The sequence below is a fragment of the Vicugna pacos genome, chromosome 20 (genome assembly GCF_048564905.1).
Source record: "Vicugna pacos chromosome 20, VicPac4, whole genome shotgun sequence".
NCBI lineage: Eukaryota > Metazoa > Chordata > Mammalia > Artiodactyla > Camelidae > Vicugna > Vicugna pacos.
The window spans coordinates 28,779,528-28,793,229 of record NC_133006.1 but is presented as its reverse complement, the minus strand read 5'-3'; the positions used below and the strand labels follow the sequence as shown (position 1 = coordinate 28,793,229).

At 38.5% G+C, this 13,702-nt stretch overlaps 1 protein-coding gene across 3 annotated transcripts in view; it reads left to right on the top strand.

Annotated features, from left to right (window-relative positions):
* The window catches only part of LOC116284472 (uncharacterized), a 943,500-nt gene extending 930,203 nt beyond the window's left edge, over positions 1–13,297 (top strand). For all 3 annotated transcript variants that reach the window (XM_072945588.1, XM_072945589.1, XM_072945591.1), the window contains 4 exons: positions 80–157; positions 4,408–4,474; positions 5,705–5,936; positions 13,108–13,297. Coding sequence is in view for 2 of the 3 variants with exons in the window: in XM_072945589.1 (XP_072801690.1) it covers positions 147–157; positions 4,408–4,474; positions 5,705–5,936; positions 13,108–13,169 (372 nt within the window). In the remaining variant the exon portion in view is untranslated. The remainder of the gene's footprint in view (positions 1–79; positions 158–4,407; positions 4,475–5,704; positions 5,937–13,107) is intronic.
* Positions 13,298–13,702: the final 405 nt, after the last annotated feature.

The window sequence follows — 13,702 nt, the reverse complement described above, 5'->3', positions numbered from 1 at the left end:
GAAATCTTTACTAAAGGTGAAGTAAAACGATTTTCTCCTTCAAGGTCTGAATTTAGGAACCTGTCTTTTCTCATAACAGCTGACGACATCCTTGGTGTCTAGGAACACAAGGGAGAATCTATCTGCTGGCAGGAAGAGAAAAAAGAATGTACACAAGGTACTGTATATTTGCAATTTTTTTTAAACACTGGAGACAGGAAATGTTTGAGTTAGAGTAGTAATGCTAAAATGTCTGGGTGCATATTCTTTATTATTGCATGCAAAAGTTGCATTTGAAATGAACTTAGAGTTGACACTTTAAATAGTCAGTTCCCACCCCCCATTTTTTTAAATATAATCTATATTATTAAAGTTAATGACATGTTGGACAAATTAAACTAGGAATACAGTGCACTTTAAAATCATCACTGCCCTTTGGTCTGTTTCCACTACCATTTTAACTTCCCTGATGCAGAGAGAAATGTAGAATGAGATACACCCATTAGTGTGGAGTTTTAGGATATTTCTCTTTATATTTAGATGCTTTTAAAGCCATTAATTTTCTCTTAGTTTGAGAAAACCATGTATTTAAAAGACCCCCCCCTCCAAAACCTGACTGAATCAGCAGAATTACCTAATCTGTCTGGCTTCTGGGTATCAGAAATTCATTATTACCTAAAAATCTGGCTCTTGTGAACAGCCTGATCATTTTAATGATGTGTGACAAAATAGAGCTGAGCTGCTGTAAACAATCTCTCCTTTATTTAAAAGAAAGAAAAAGACATAGGACAAGGACAAGTGAAAATGTTTCCTGTTGCAAAGTGATCACTCTTTAAAACAACTCATATACTTCTTACAACATTCCTCTTTGCCTGGCCACCAACAGGCACACACGCCCAGGGCAAGGTGTGTATGAGCGTACGCTCACACACGTCTATTCCTCAAAGACTCTATTGAACACTTGCTGTATTTCACTATAGCCCCCCAAATTAAGATTCTTCAAAATTCTTTTAAGGCTATAAAAACACAAATTGCCTAAAGACTTGTAAGGGATGGAAACTTCTACCTGGTCAGGTTTGCTGTAGTGAAAACTGCATTGGACTCCTGGTTCTTTAGTTGACCAGCTACTTTGGGAAAACCACTCACTGGCATAAACAAAACCTATCCCATAGACTTACTGGGATTCACCTAAATGAATGTGTATTCAGTACATTGTAGTTGCTCTACTATAAGCATTAAAGTCATTGAATCTGACTTTAATTTATTGTTCTTTATGACAGTCCAACTAGTATTTCAAAAGGTATCTCATCATTTGGACCAGAAACCAAACAAAGCATTGAAAAATACGGACACAAACACACATACAACCTTTAAAAAAGAACCAAAGCAAAGAGCCCAACTTTAATTAGAGGGGAAAAAAGACATTCAAAACATGATTCAAGTGAATCACTGGGACCATTAAAGATGCATCTTCTTGTATAAAGTGCTCTTGCACAATGGCACAACGGTCTTGAATTTAGCTTCTCCTGCTCAAAGCTCCCCCTGAAGTAAAGTAACCAATAAACTGGAAGTTACGCTTTACTTTGTTTTTCTCTTCTTACCTTCCCATTTAGCGTGACCGCGATTTGGATGGAAGAGAAGTTCAGTCAACAGAGAAAAGCATACTCTCTGATCCTTTTCATTTGCTTCCTTCTGCTAGTTTCATGCTTAGTTTCTTCTTCTTTGTTTTAGTCCCTTGAGTTATAAATTTAGGTTGTTTATTAGAGCTCCTTCATTTTTTCTTAAAGATGTAGATGTTTATTGCTGTGAACTTCCCTCCTAGAAGGGCTTTTGCTGCATCCCACACATTTTGGTATGTTGTATTTCTAATAAGCTCCCAAGTGAGGCATTGCTGCTGATCCTCAGACCACAGTTTGTCTTGGTTCTTGGAAGACCCTCCCCAAATACCTATCTCTTATCCATCCATAGTTCACAGGGTACCAAGGAAGGTTACTTCCAGGAACACTGCTCTCCCTACTTTTTACTCAGCAGATTTTTTGCACGGTGACTGTTTCCTTCAGGCTCCACTAAATAGAGTATCCAGATTTCAAGATCCAATACCTTCTTCTACTGATTGTTGACACACCCTCCTGTAAGACTGCCTCCTCCTTTGATGTTGCCACCCTCCACCTAGTTATTGTCATCTGTTGACTTCCAGGTCTCTTCTCCACATTCATTGCAGGCTCTGGCTCCTGGTGTATGATTTTCTCTTTCCTATATCTTGATACCATCCATCACACACTTCTTCACACATCCCACATATTAGCCCCATCTTTAGTTCTTGCTACCATTCCCCACAACAGCATTTCTGATATTCATTTCTCTTTTTGACTGTCCTAGGACTAGGATTTTTGTTATACTGAAAAAACTCCTAGTATCCTATTTCACAGAGAATATCATGCTTTCCAAACTCATTAATATGTCTGTATCCACTTGCATCTTTTCCTCCTATCCTGACGTCTTACAATGAGAAGTTCCTCCTCCATCCACGATTAATAACTTCAGCAGGGGAGAGTATAGCTCAGTGGTACAGTGTGTGCTTAGCATGCACAAGGTCCTGGGTAAAACGCCCCCAAAACTCCATCAAAATAAATAAACCTAGTTTACCTCCCCCCTAAACCAAACAAATCAGAATTTTTAAAAATACTTTTTAAGAAAGATTAATAACTTCACCTGAACCCTGAGGTCATCAGTGCCTGCTTCCACAACTCACTGGCTATCTCCTCTCATCTAAAATAACCTCTCTCTCTCTCTCCTCTGGCTTATTTCCTTCAGCATAAAATCATGCTCAAAACACTCCCAACTTAAAATTTTGCTCTGATTTTTCTTATCTAATGATCACACATTTCTCTCCTTCCTTGTAGTAACAAAACAATTAGAAAAAGTAGTCTGAACTTGATGCTTCAAACTCCAATTCTCAGTTTCTCATTTGATGCAAGGTGATTTCTGCATCCATCATCCCATAGAATCTGATCTGGTCAAAATCATCAAGGATTCTGCTGCTAAGTGCAGTAGGCACTACAAAGTCATTATCTTGAGCTTTCTGAGGTATTAACGCTGCAAATCATTTCTCCATTTTAGGATCTCTTCAGTCTTCTAGTTCATCACTCCTCTTTGATCACTTCATTAGGGATTACCTTTTTCTGAGAGCTTCACCATTGGCATGTCAGGTGCTCCAAGGTGATACAGTTGTGCTAGAGATAGTGATGCTACAGAATTGACCATGGGTGTGGAACAACAGGAGTCTACAGGTTATGCATAATGTAAACAAATGTTCATTCATTTTCACCATATGCCATAATGTTGAAAAGATTCGGAATCAGTGATCTAAACCTTAGGAAGTTGCTAGTCACACGGGTTTGAGTTATGGTCTTCTTTAAGATCCTCTTCTCACTCTGCTAACAACCCCCCCACCCCCAGTGATCTCCCTACCCCTACCTGTGGGTGCTTCCCATATGTAAGTTCTGAGCCACATCCTAGACACGCAGATTCAACTGCTTCTTCCCCAAACTAACTTGTTGATATTTCAGGCATCTCAGATTCCTTGAAATGTCCCAAACTGAACTGTATCCTTTCTCCTCAAAGTAGATCTTTTAGCTAAATTTTCACATTCAGATTGACCCAGTACCCTAGCCGGTTGTCAGTACTAGAGAGAGAGGGTCCTCCTTTGCACTGTTTCCTTTCCCTCCATCATATCCATTATGTCCTCTTCTTTTTATTTCCTAAATACCTCCCATATCTAACCCCACACATATTTTAATAGGTCAATCTCTATCTTAAAAATCCATCCGTAATTTCCTACTGTAGGGAAGCAAATCCAAATCCTTTTTAATGATACACAAAGCCCTCCCTGGTTTTGTCCCCAACCAGTTCAGTTTTATTTCTCACCATGTTTCTTCTCCCCTTATCTGCATCCACTCTCTAAATGCTACCTGTACACAACTTCTTCAAAGTTTCCAGTGTATCACGTTCACTCACTTTTTTTGTCTTTTGCATATTCTTTTTTACTTCTAAGTCAGCTTTATCTTTCATGACCAGGTTGCTACAGCATCCATATAGTACCCAGGACTTCACTTAACCCAAGTATCTGACACCCTATGGTGAATTTCCAGCTCCTTTCATGGCTATTTGATTACACTGTGAGATGCTTCGTGGCAGGGAAGATGTCCCATACATCTTTGTATCACTTTCCTTTACCACAATACCAGGTGTTACAGGTTGACTTGTGTACCCCTAATCTCAACCAAAAGACATGCTGAAGTCCTAACCACCTGTACTCACAATGTGATTTTATTTGTAAATAGGATCTATGCAGATTTAACCCAGTTAAAATGAAGTCATTAAGGTGGTACCTAATCCAAATATAACTGGATTATATTTCCCTTAAAGAGGGGGGAAATCTGGACACACGCACACACAGAAGGAAGACTATGTGAAGACACGCAGAGAATGCCAGGTAAGGATGAAGGCAGAGACTGGAGCAATGCCCCTGCAAGCCAAGGGACGCTAACAGCTGCCGACAAACCAACCAGCAGAGCTAGAAGGGGCAAGGAAGGATTTCCTGCAGATCTCAGAGGGAGCACGCAACTCCCAGTGCTTTGATTTCAGACTCCTAACCCCCAGATCTCTGAGGCAGTAGGTTTCTGTTGTTTCAAGCCACCCAGTTTGTGGTACTTTCTAGTCACAGTGGCCCCAGGAAAGTAGTAGACTGAACAATACTAAGATCTTGAATAAACGGATGGGCAGCCTCTACCCCTAACACACATGAAACATTCAGAAGTACTGAATGTCTAGGCTCTATTTCTGTAATCTAGTAGAAACAGGGTATGACTTTTTTTTTTGTAAAATGCAGGTGATAACAATTATAATACTTCCTGAAGGAGCTGTTGCAGTTGAATGAGTAGATACACATAAGACACAAACAGAACAGTGAATGCTCAAAAGTATTATTATTACTATCATCTCATTGCTACTATCATTATTCCCTGCGGCTCCTGGGAGGGCATGTTCACACCCAGACATGCAGAACTAGGACATGGGTCCCGTACGATCCCAGCCCTTGCCCCCTATGCATGCTTTCTGCGTGACTGACCTGCTGTGAGACTTTCCTTCCATCGGAGGCCAGGCGCAGGCTGTCAGCCACTGCTGTGTCTGGCTTTGGGTCACACTTTTTTCTGCCTAAGAGTGAGTCCTGAAATTGTATGGAAGTAATGGAAAACAAAACACACACATGATTCACTTTAGATAAATATTTGTTCTATAAATAACAACTCAATTACTTCTTTCATAAAGTAAACTTGTCAAGAAAAATCCACATTTCAGAACACAAATAAGAGCTGATTATTCACATCATATGTGCATATCTGTTTTCCAGAATTTCTTTAACAAGATACACAACTGACTTAAGGTTGAATAAAAATATGAGTCTATTTAGAATTTCTTGGTCAAATAGCTAACCCACAGAGACCATGTAGTGTGGACATTCTGGCAACAGACAAAATGCTGGTGATCTTGCAGACTTCCTTCTCTCCTTAGAAGTGTCTCCTCCTTCCTTTAAGGATCCTGTATCCTCGTATCTCCCAGTTGCCTAGCCCCTCATTAAATCCTGATCACAGGATCAAATCTAATGATATAAAAATTCTAAGTCATAAATGGCACATAAATTTAAAATTTCTGTCATTTCCAGGAATGGTTAAGAAGACCTTCTGGCATCAGACAGTTCTTGAAGTATTTCATGCATGAGAAAGGAACATGCAGGCGACCTCAGCATTGCGGTCACTTACTGGTAGCAGTGAGAGAAATACTAACAAGGCAAATGGCACCTTGCGGGCTTGAGCGTATTACGCAGTTCTCCAGGCCCCTGTCAGACAGCAGTGGGGAATCCGGTTCACTAGTTTCTACATATTCTGGGGTGATTTGTAAGTGTTAAGAGAGGAATTTCTTTAGTATCCAATGTCTTCATTTTTTCATTCCTTCAATAAAGCTAGAGAACCAACATGAATAAAATGCTTTAAAGACATACCTTGAGATTCAGAAAGAAAAACAAGTGAACAACAGAGTTGAAAGGAAAGCAAGAAAGAAAAGTTTTATTGAAAAACAGATTAGAGGGTTGGCTGTAATTTGCTGAAGATATTCTGTGGCCTGGAAGAGCCTGGCTGTTCATGAAGTGTGGTGAAATCTTTTATACTGAACAAATACAGTTTGCTTGGGGAAAAAAAAGATAAATAAAGAAAAATAAGAGGAACAAAGCATTTTCCAGTTGGCCTGTGTAATTGGCAGCATGCAAAGAGTGAACTGGTGGTTTATGCAACCAGGAAAGGGTGTTTGTGAAAGAGAGAGAGATTAAGTAAGCAGTTTCAGATTGAGCTCACGTGGCTCTTTCCTTACATTCACACCAGTGCTCTTCAAGGTTTTTTTCAAGGCCTGTATCAAATGATTAATTTCACTGCCGGAATGGAGAGGGTCTTGTTCCCACATAATGGTGTTCTACTTTCTTTGGGGTTGGGTGTATTTTATTTTATGGATAACTGAACTGTGATATATCACTTCTCCAAATCATTATGCATCATGACTATTTTCCCACCAAAATAATAAAAGGAATAAAAATGGTGATTTGCAAACCATGCTACATATAAGCAAGAAACTTACCTTTTGGAAGGGATGGCTGAATCGTGAAATCATAGTCTTTCAGAAGAGCTATAATTTCTTCAACTGGGGAACGTTCCATTTCCTGAAAACTAGTCCGAACACTGACGATATCGTAGTAGGAGTAGTCATAATAATAACAGATACCTGAGTTTGATTCCTGGGGGAAGAAAATACCATAAATCTTTTCTCTTCTTTATATACTCATGCTGAAGTACCACCACTAAGATTACAAATGTGTATTTGTCATCTCAGTCTAATAAGTGAAATAGTAAAGATGTTCTTCCATTTCATGTTTACATTAAAAAAAAAATCACCAATGGTAGAGATCAGTATTTCTCACTGGGGAGGGGGTTAGTATTTTTGACGTGTGGAGCTGGACAGTCTGGCAAAGCGCAGTGAAACCAGCATCCCTGGCTCCTGCTCACTAAGTGCCCGGAGCATCCTTCCCCCCAACATTAGGAATACCAAGAACACGCCCCGCCACACACATGCACACATTCGCAAGCCTTCCCTGCACAGATGGAACTCCAGTTTAGAGGCACAGATCTAGAATAAAAAAGCATATTTTCTTGAAACAGGAAAGACAATTCTCAAGAATAACATCTGGCACAAAATAGGTGTTGAATCAACACCAGGTTTCCTTCCTTACGTCCTTTTCCAAGAGGAGGAAGTAAGGAAACATTTCATGGTGAAATCTTTTGGTTATGACTTCATTGCTCCCTCAGAAGGGGTAAGTTGTTTTCTTACCCATTTGCTTATCAAAAGCAGGCTGTCCACTCTTGTTTTTTCACCTCGATGGAGAAGGCATACTTTGTTTCATATTCTTCACACAAGAGCCAGTCTTTTCCAGTCAAACTGCAGGCAAATTTCAACTGCAGGGGTTATCAGCCATTAAAGGAGGCCATGTATAGCCAGCACCGGCACTTCGGTGACTGAGACAGCCTGCTACTTTATTTTTGGAATGTAGCCTACAGCTATTATGGCTCTGGGTTTTTGACAGGCATCATGTACTGCTATTTCAGAAGAAAATTTAACTTTAAAAATCAAGTAGCCTAAGGGTTTGGAATCATATTTAAATTTTTAATAAGTTACCAAAAATTACTTTGCACTGTTCATTTGGAACTGGACTCAACTTTCTGCAAATTAAGATGTAAACCATCCTGACCCCAATCGTTATGAAAAAATAGTTAAAATACCAGTTATCAAGTTTATTACTAAGAGAAGTAAGGGGTGCTTACCTGTTTATTCTCTTTGTATTAGACAGCAACATACCATCTGGAATATATTTCCGTCTAGAACTAAACTTGTAACTGATTTAGACCTTCTTCTGGTTGTTTTCAATTTGACTATGCAAAAGAAGTCCTCGGAACAGACCCTGTAATAGACTGTAATTACCCATAGGTAACTGAGAAACCTATTCAGCATCCAGAGAGAGAGAGAATCCTATGACTTAGGTGTCACATCAATCAGTGACTTAGTCATCTACAAAGCAGGCACCAGAACTGATTCTTTGATCACTGTCATCTGGTTAAATGCACGAACTAATTAAAATGTTGACTGATTGGTTGTTACTGACCTGGGAAGCTGGTGGGTCTAGGATAGAATGAAGGGACCACGGTGGTTTGGATGAAGTTTAGGAGAGATGTATGGTGTCATCATGGAATCTCTGAAGACTCATGGGGTTAAAGTGCAGTAAGCAAGACTTTGTGAAATCTGATAGAGTTTATTTTAAAGTCTACATATTCCTCTTATAAGCTATGTAACTTTGTTTAAGACTTTTCTTCTCTTGATGTAAAAACTATAATAACATCAAACATGGAAAAATAATTATGATGATAAAAGTAATACTTGCTTTATTGCATTGTGATGAGTAGTAACAAAATGTATCAGAAACAAGGTCTGAAATTATTTCTGCCTTGAATAGCCATATTTTTTTCCTGTTTACTCATACTTGGGACCTGGGGTGAATAAGCGGCTCAAGTAAATCTCTAGAACTTATTTAGGCTGTTCAGGCCGACCAACATATGGGCAAAGTACCTGTGGAGTGGTATTTGGCTACTATGTACCAGAGTTAGCCTGTATACACCTTGCCAGAAAGCAGAGAGTGGACGGACAAGTTAGCTACTTTTTGACTTGCTGGGATAAACCCTTGGAAGATTATTTTCTAAGGTGTTTAAAAGTTCATCTAAAATGCAGAATTAACCCTGTATGGTTGTACTGTCAGAATGACAAATGTATACATAAAATAAATGAGAATCTGAGAACCCACAGGAATTGGGTCCCTTAGGCTGAGATATTCTGGAGAGGAACAATGAGAGTTCAGCTACACTTTCAGGGGTGGTTAAATTAAAAGAGATGGGAAGCACAGACTAAAGAAATTCTAAGGGGTCCTGGGTAATTCTAGTCCTAAACATGCAAACATTTAAGACCTATTGCAGGGATAGGCCAAGCTGTTTGGAGCAGAAGGTTCTAGAGATTTCCTATGAGAGAAAAATGGAAAGATTATTTGGAAGTGGTTTTTGAAATCTCAAATGCCCAGTAACCCAGGCATCTTCAAAGGTTTTGTTGTGATGAGAATGATGCATTCAGAAAACTCAGCAAGGATGCACTGAATGGATGGAAGGGCAAACCAGAAATACGTGCTAAAGAACTAGTCATTGTGTGCCAAGAATAGCATGTATGATTTCCTTTAAAACACAATATAAAATCAAAAAGTGGTAAAGAACAGATAACAAAATAAAATTGACAAAATGTTGCTATACTTTTGAAATTGAATGTTAGCTACTTGGGAGTTTCTCCTTCTCTGTATTTAAATTTTTTTGTAATAAAATAATATAAATAAATACATAATATTGGCATTTCTTAAATTTGGGGGGGGGGATGGACCACTTTGAATAGCTAATGAAGGCAGCTGATAGTCTGTACAGAAATATGCATGCATTCAAAAATATCTGTATACATACCTTTGCAGTTCATAGCTCTCTCTTCTCCCTTAACCTCACCCTGAAGTCCATTCATGTGCCCCCTGGATTCAACAGATTTCTTGTTAATATACAGGAAATATCTCCAAATCAAGACTTCTTGGAGACTTTGGCCTGGGATTTTGGATCTTCAAGTGCAGTTTGTGGCTCTCATTCTTCAGAGCTTGGCTCTCACTCAACTCAGGTTTACTTTTTAATCTTCCCCAGCACCTTCTGCTCTATGTCACAGAGAACTTTCTCAAGGGTGACAGTGCTTTTCTCATCCACAGTCTGTTTAAAGAAAGACAGGGAGCCAAGGGCAATTCAAAGGAAAGAAGTGGTTTATGATACCATGCCACAAGGCCATGGAACTGTTTATGATAGCAGAGGCATTTTCTAAACTCCAATGAAAGGAATTTAGTAGATCTCTCAACAGCTAATTGGTATTACACATGTCTGAACTGATTATCATTACATGAAATGGGAGCTATGTTGGTAAAACCTAGGAAAGGGAGACAAACACCCTATCAGTTAATAACTTGTATTTTGGAGTGACAAAGACCAAAACTCAAAACTCAGTTTCATAAATTTCTTATCTTTGAGACCCCAAGAAAATCACTTATTTCCATGAGCTTCCATTTTTTTCTCTTCTGTAAACTGTGTAAACTCTCAGTTGTTGAAAAGATTAAAATGCAATAGTAAGGATGGTATCTCCAGTTAATAGTGGCGATTAGCTATTTCTAACCCAGGCTTTTCCAAGTTTTTATGTGATAATCAAGACTTCATCATTTATCTGAATAAAGCCCTCAAGCATATTGACAATATGGCATCAGTACAAAAACTCTTAATTTGAAAAGATACATGCACCCCAAGGTTTATAGCAGCACTGTTTATAATACTAAAGACACAGAAGCAACCTAAGTGCCCACTGACAGATGAATGGATAAAGATGTGGTATATACAGATATGATGGCATATTACTCAGCCATAAAAAGAATGAAATAATGCCATTTGCAGCAACATGGATGGACCTAGAGATGATCATACTAGGTGAAGTCAGACAGAAAGACAAAAATCATATGATATTGCTTATTTGTGGAATCTAAAAAAATAACACAAATGAACTTATTTATAAAACAGAACCAGACTCACAGACATCGAAAACAAACTTACGGTTACCAAAGGGGAATAAATTAGCAGTTTGGGATTAGCAGATACACATTACTATATATAAAACAGACAAACAAGGACCTACTATAATACACAGGGAACTATATTCAGTATCTTGTAATAACCTATAGTGGAAAAGAGTCTGAAAAAGGAAATGTGTATATAGCTATATAGATATGAATCACTTTGCTGTACACCTGAAACTAACACAACACTGTAAACCAACTATACTTCAATAACGAAGCAAAACAAAGCAAAAAAAAACCCCCAAAACCAAAAAACAATATGGCTTCAGGAATCTCCAATGTGCTTATATATCATCATCTCCTTTTCAGAATTTTCCTCAGGATCACTCCTTATTGTACTGCCTGCTTTTTCACCTTTCTAAACATAGACCCTGATTATCTTTCAGGTCCTTCCAACCATCTTACTCTATAAATGAATCCTCACAATCCCATACAATCTTACAGTTTTAATTACTACCTATACACTGAAAATTCTCAACTGAAAGAAAAAAAATCTTCAATCCTTTATTATCTCATGAGCTTCAGACTTGGAAATGCAAATGACAGGAAATGAGCATTTCCAGACCTGAGCTTCTAGTCCCTATCTACTCCCATCCCTAAAACTATTGTCATTCTTGGACTTTCCATCTCAGGTAAGGTTATCTCTAGCCAACTTGTGAGATCCTGTAAATCCTCCCTCCCTTACCATCCAGATTCAAGCAACTCTTGCTAAATCTTCCTCTTAGTTGTTTTTTTTTTTTGTACTTTCTCCCCTCATCTGCTCCCCTGTTGCTACTTCCTCAGCTCAGAATGTCATTGTCTCTCCCCTAGACTTCTAAAATAACCTGCTGGCTAGTTTCCCAAACTCTCTTGTTTTCTCCTTGTCCAGTGCCAACATCTCTCAACACATGGCTTATCTGAAAGGGGAAGCTGGTTTTGCACGTCCCTGCTTAAAAGTCAGCTAGGCATAAATGGCCACTACAGTCAGACTGGCCTCCATCTCCCACTCCTCCCTGACTTGTATTTTACATTTGGGCAAAACTCAGGGATATTTTTGTATCTCCTTGCCTTTCATCTTAATATCCTGAGTGTGTGGAATCTTCCTTTCCACTTGTTTTTCTCATGTCACGACTCACCCTCATTCTGTGAGATTTTCTTTGCTTCCGTAACTCTTTCATTGGCTGGGACAGCTGCATAGCTCTGTACTTCATTGCACTGCAAAGCTCTGTCATAACTCTTGAATTATTTCTGCCTCTCCAGGTAGACATAAGCTCCTCAAAAGCAAGATTCTCCCATTATTTACATCCTGAATTCCTAGGATGTATCATGTAAAGTTCCTAGCAAGTGTCTGTTGTAAAACAAAAAAAAAAATTAAGCATGGTCTCTGTAATCACAGAATATTTTAAAAAAATGAATAGGTCAAAACTTTAGGAAAATATGAAGTCATAAGAATTTTCTAAATCTAACATTTACTGTCATGAGCAGTATTCAGTGAGTTTTTGTAAAGTCAGTGATCTCCCCTGAAATGATTTTCTTCTTAATCAACAAGAAGGCTGAAGCCAGGGTAGAAAGAATGGCAGGAGGTAGAGTCCAAGGACCTTCTGGTCCCCAAATATTTCCCCACATATCCTGAAATCAATTACTTACTGTGCTTTGGAAGTTCCACCAATTAACGATCACTTTTAGCTTACAGAGAGACATCAGTCATTAATTCATTTGTGTCTACTGAAAACCAGAATAGTTCCCTCATATTAAAGACTTGAGATAATATTGGTAAAGGGGATAATTTTGAATGTAGGTAGTGGAGAAAATGAGGGTGAAAATTTTTTTCAAATGTTGGGGGATGGAGAAAAGGGACAGATCTGAGTGGAGTGACAGAACTGGGCCATATCTGAGTAGTCTAGTGGCAGATGGGTGTTCTCCCTGCAGTGTTGTTGCAATAGTTGTACAGGCTACCACTCCAGTGGGCATTGTTTACATACAGTCTACGCAGACTGAGCCCCTTGTGTTGCTGTCAGTGGTTCTGGCTGGGCTTGACGGGGGAAATGTACAAATTATTAAAGCAATGCAAAATCAGAATGGATGGACACAAAAATCCAGATCTTGTGCTCAAAGCTACCTTGGTGCCAGCATGCTGCTTTCTAGCAGATCAAGGTATAAGACATATAGTAGCAAAGTCAATTGTTAAAGTAACAAAATTTCTTAAATTCACTGTGTCTGCACAAGCACTATCAAAAAATAAGCTATCAGAAAATCTCTACTGAATGAACATTGGGCATGTAAGCATTTTTTTTTCCCTCTGGCAGATGGAAACAACCAAGAATCGAGGTTTCTGCATCCTGAGAGATCTTGCACTGCTATCATGTAAGATGGAGCAAATTTTGCTGGACATTTACTGAGGACACTGAGTCTTACGAAGAGAATGAACCTGTATTTCAGAGTATATCCTGACCATTATATTAAACTTCTCCAATAAAAAAAATTAAAATAAACACACACTAGATATGACAAGCTATCTTATTTTTCCAGGTGGTGAAATTAGTTATAAGCATAGAAAAAGAACCACATAGTTAAGAGTAGACTCATCTTAGAAAACCCGGAATATACTGTTGCCTGTGTTTTTATGCAGAATTCCCTTGGTCTATCTACTGAAAATGTTTTGTATTTTAGTGGTCCTTTTAATAAAATGCAGTACATCTTTACAGAATAGAACAGTTTCTTAAACCAGAAGGTAGTGGATTTGTATTATGAAGTTTAGAAACCAGTGTCAGTGAAGAAGTAAGAACATGTCATGACATTATGGCCCAATGATTTTTAGTTCTTGGGCACAAAAGAATTTATAATCAGAAAGATTATAAACAATGAAGGGCTTCAAGACAGCCCTTCATATAAAGTTACTTT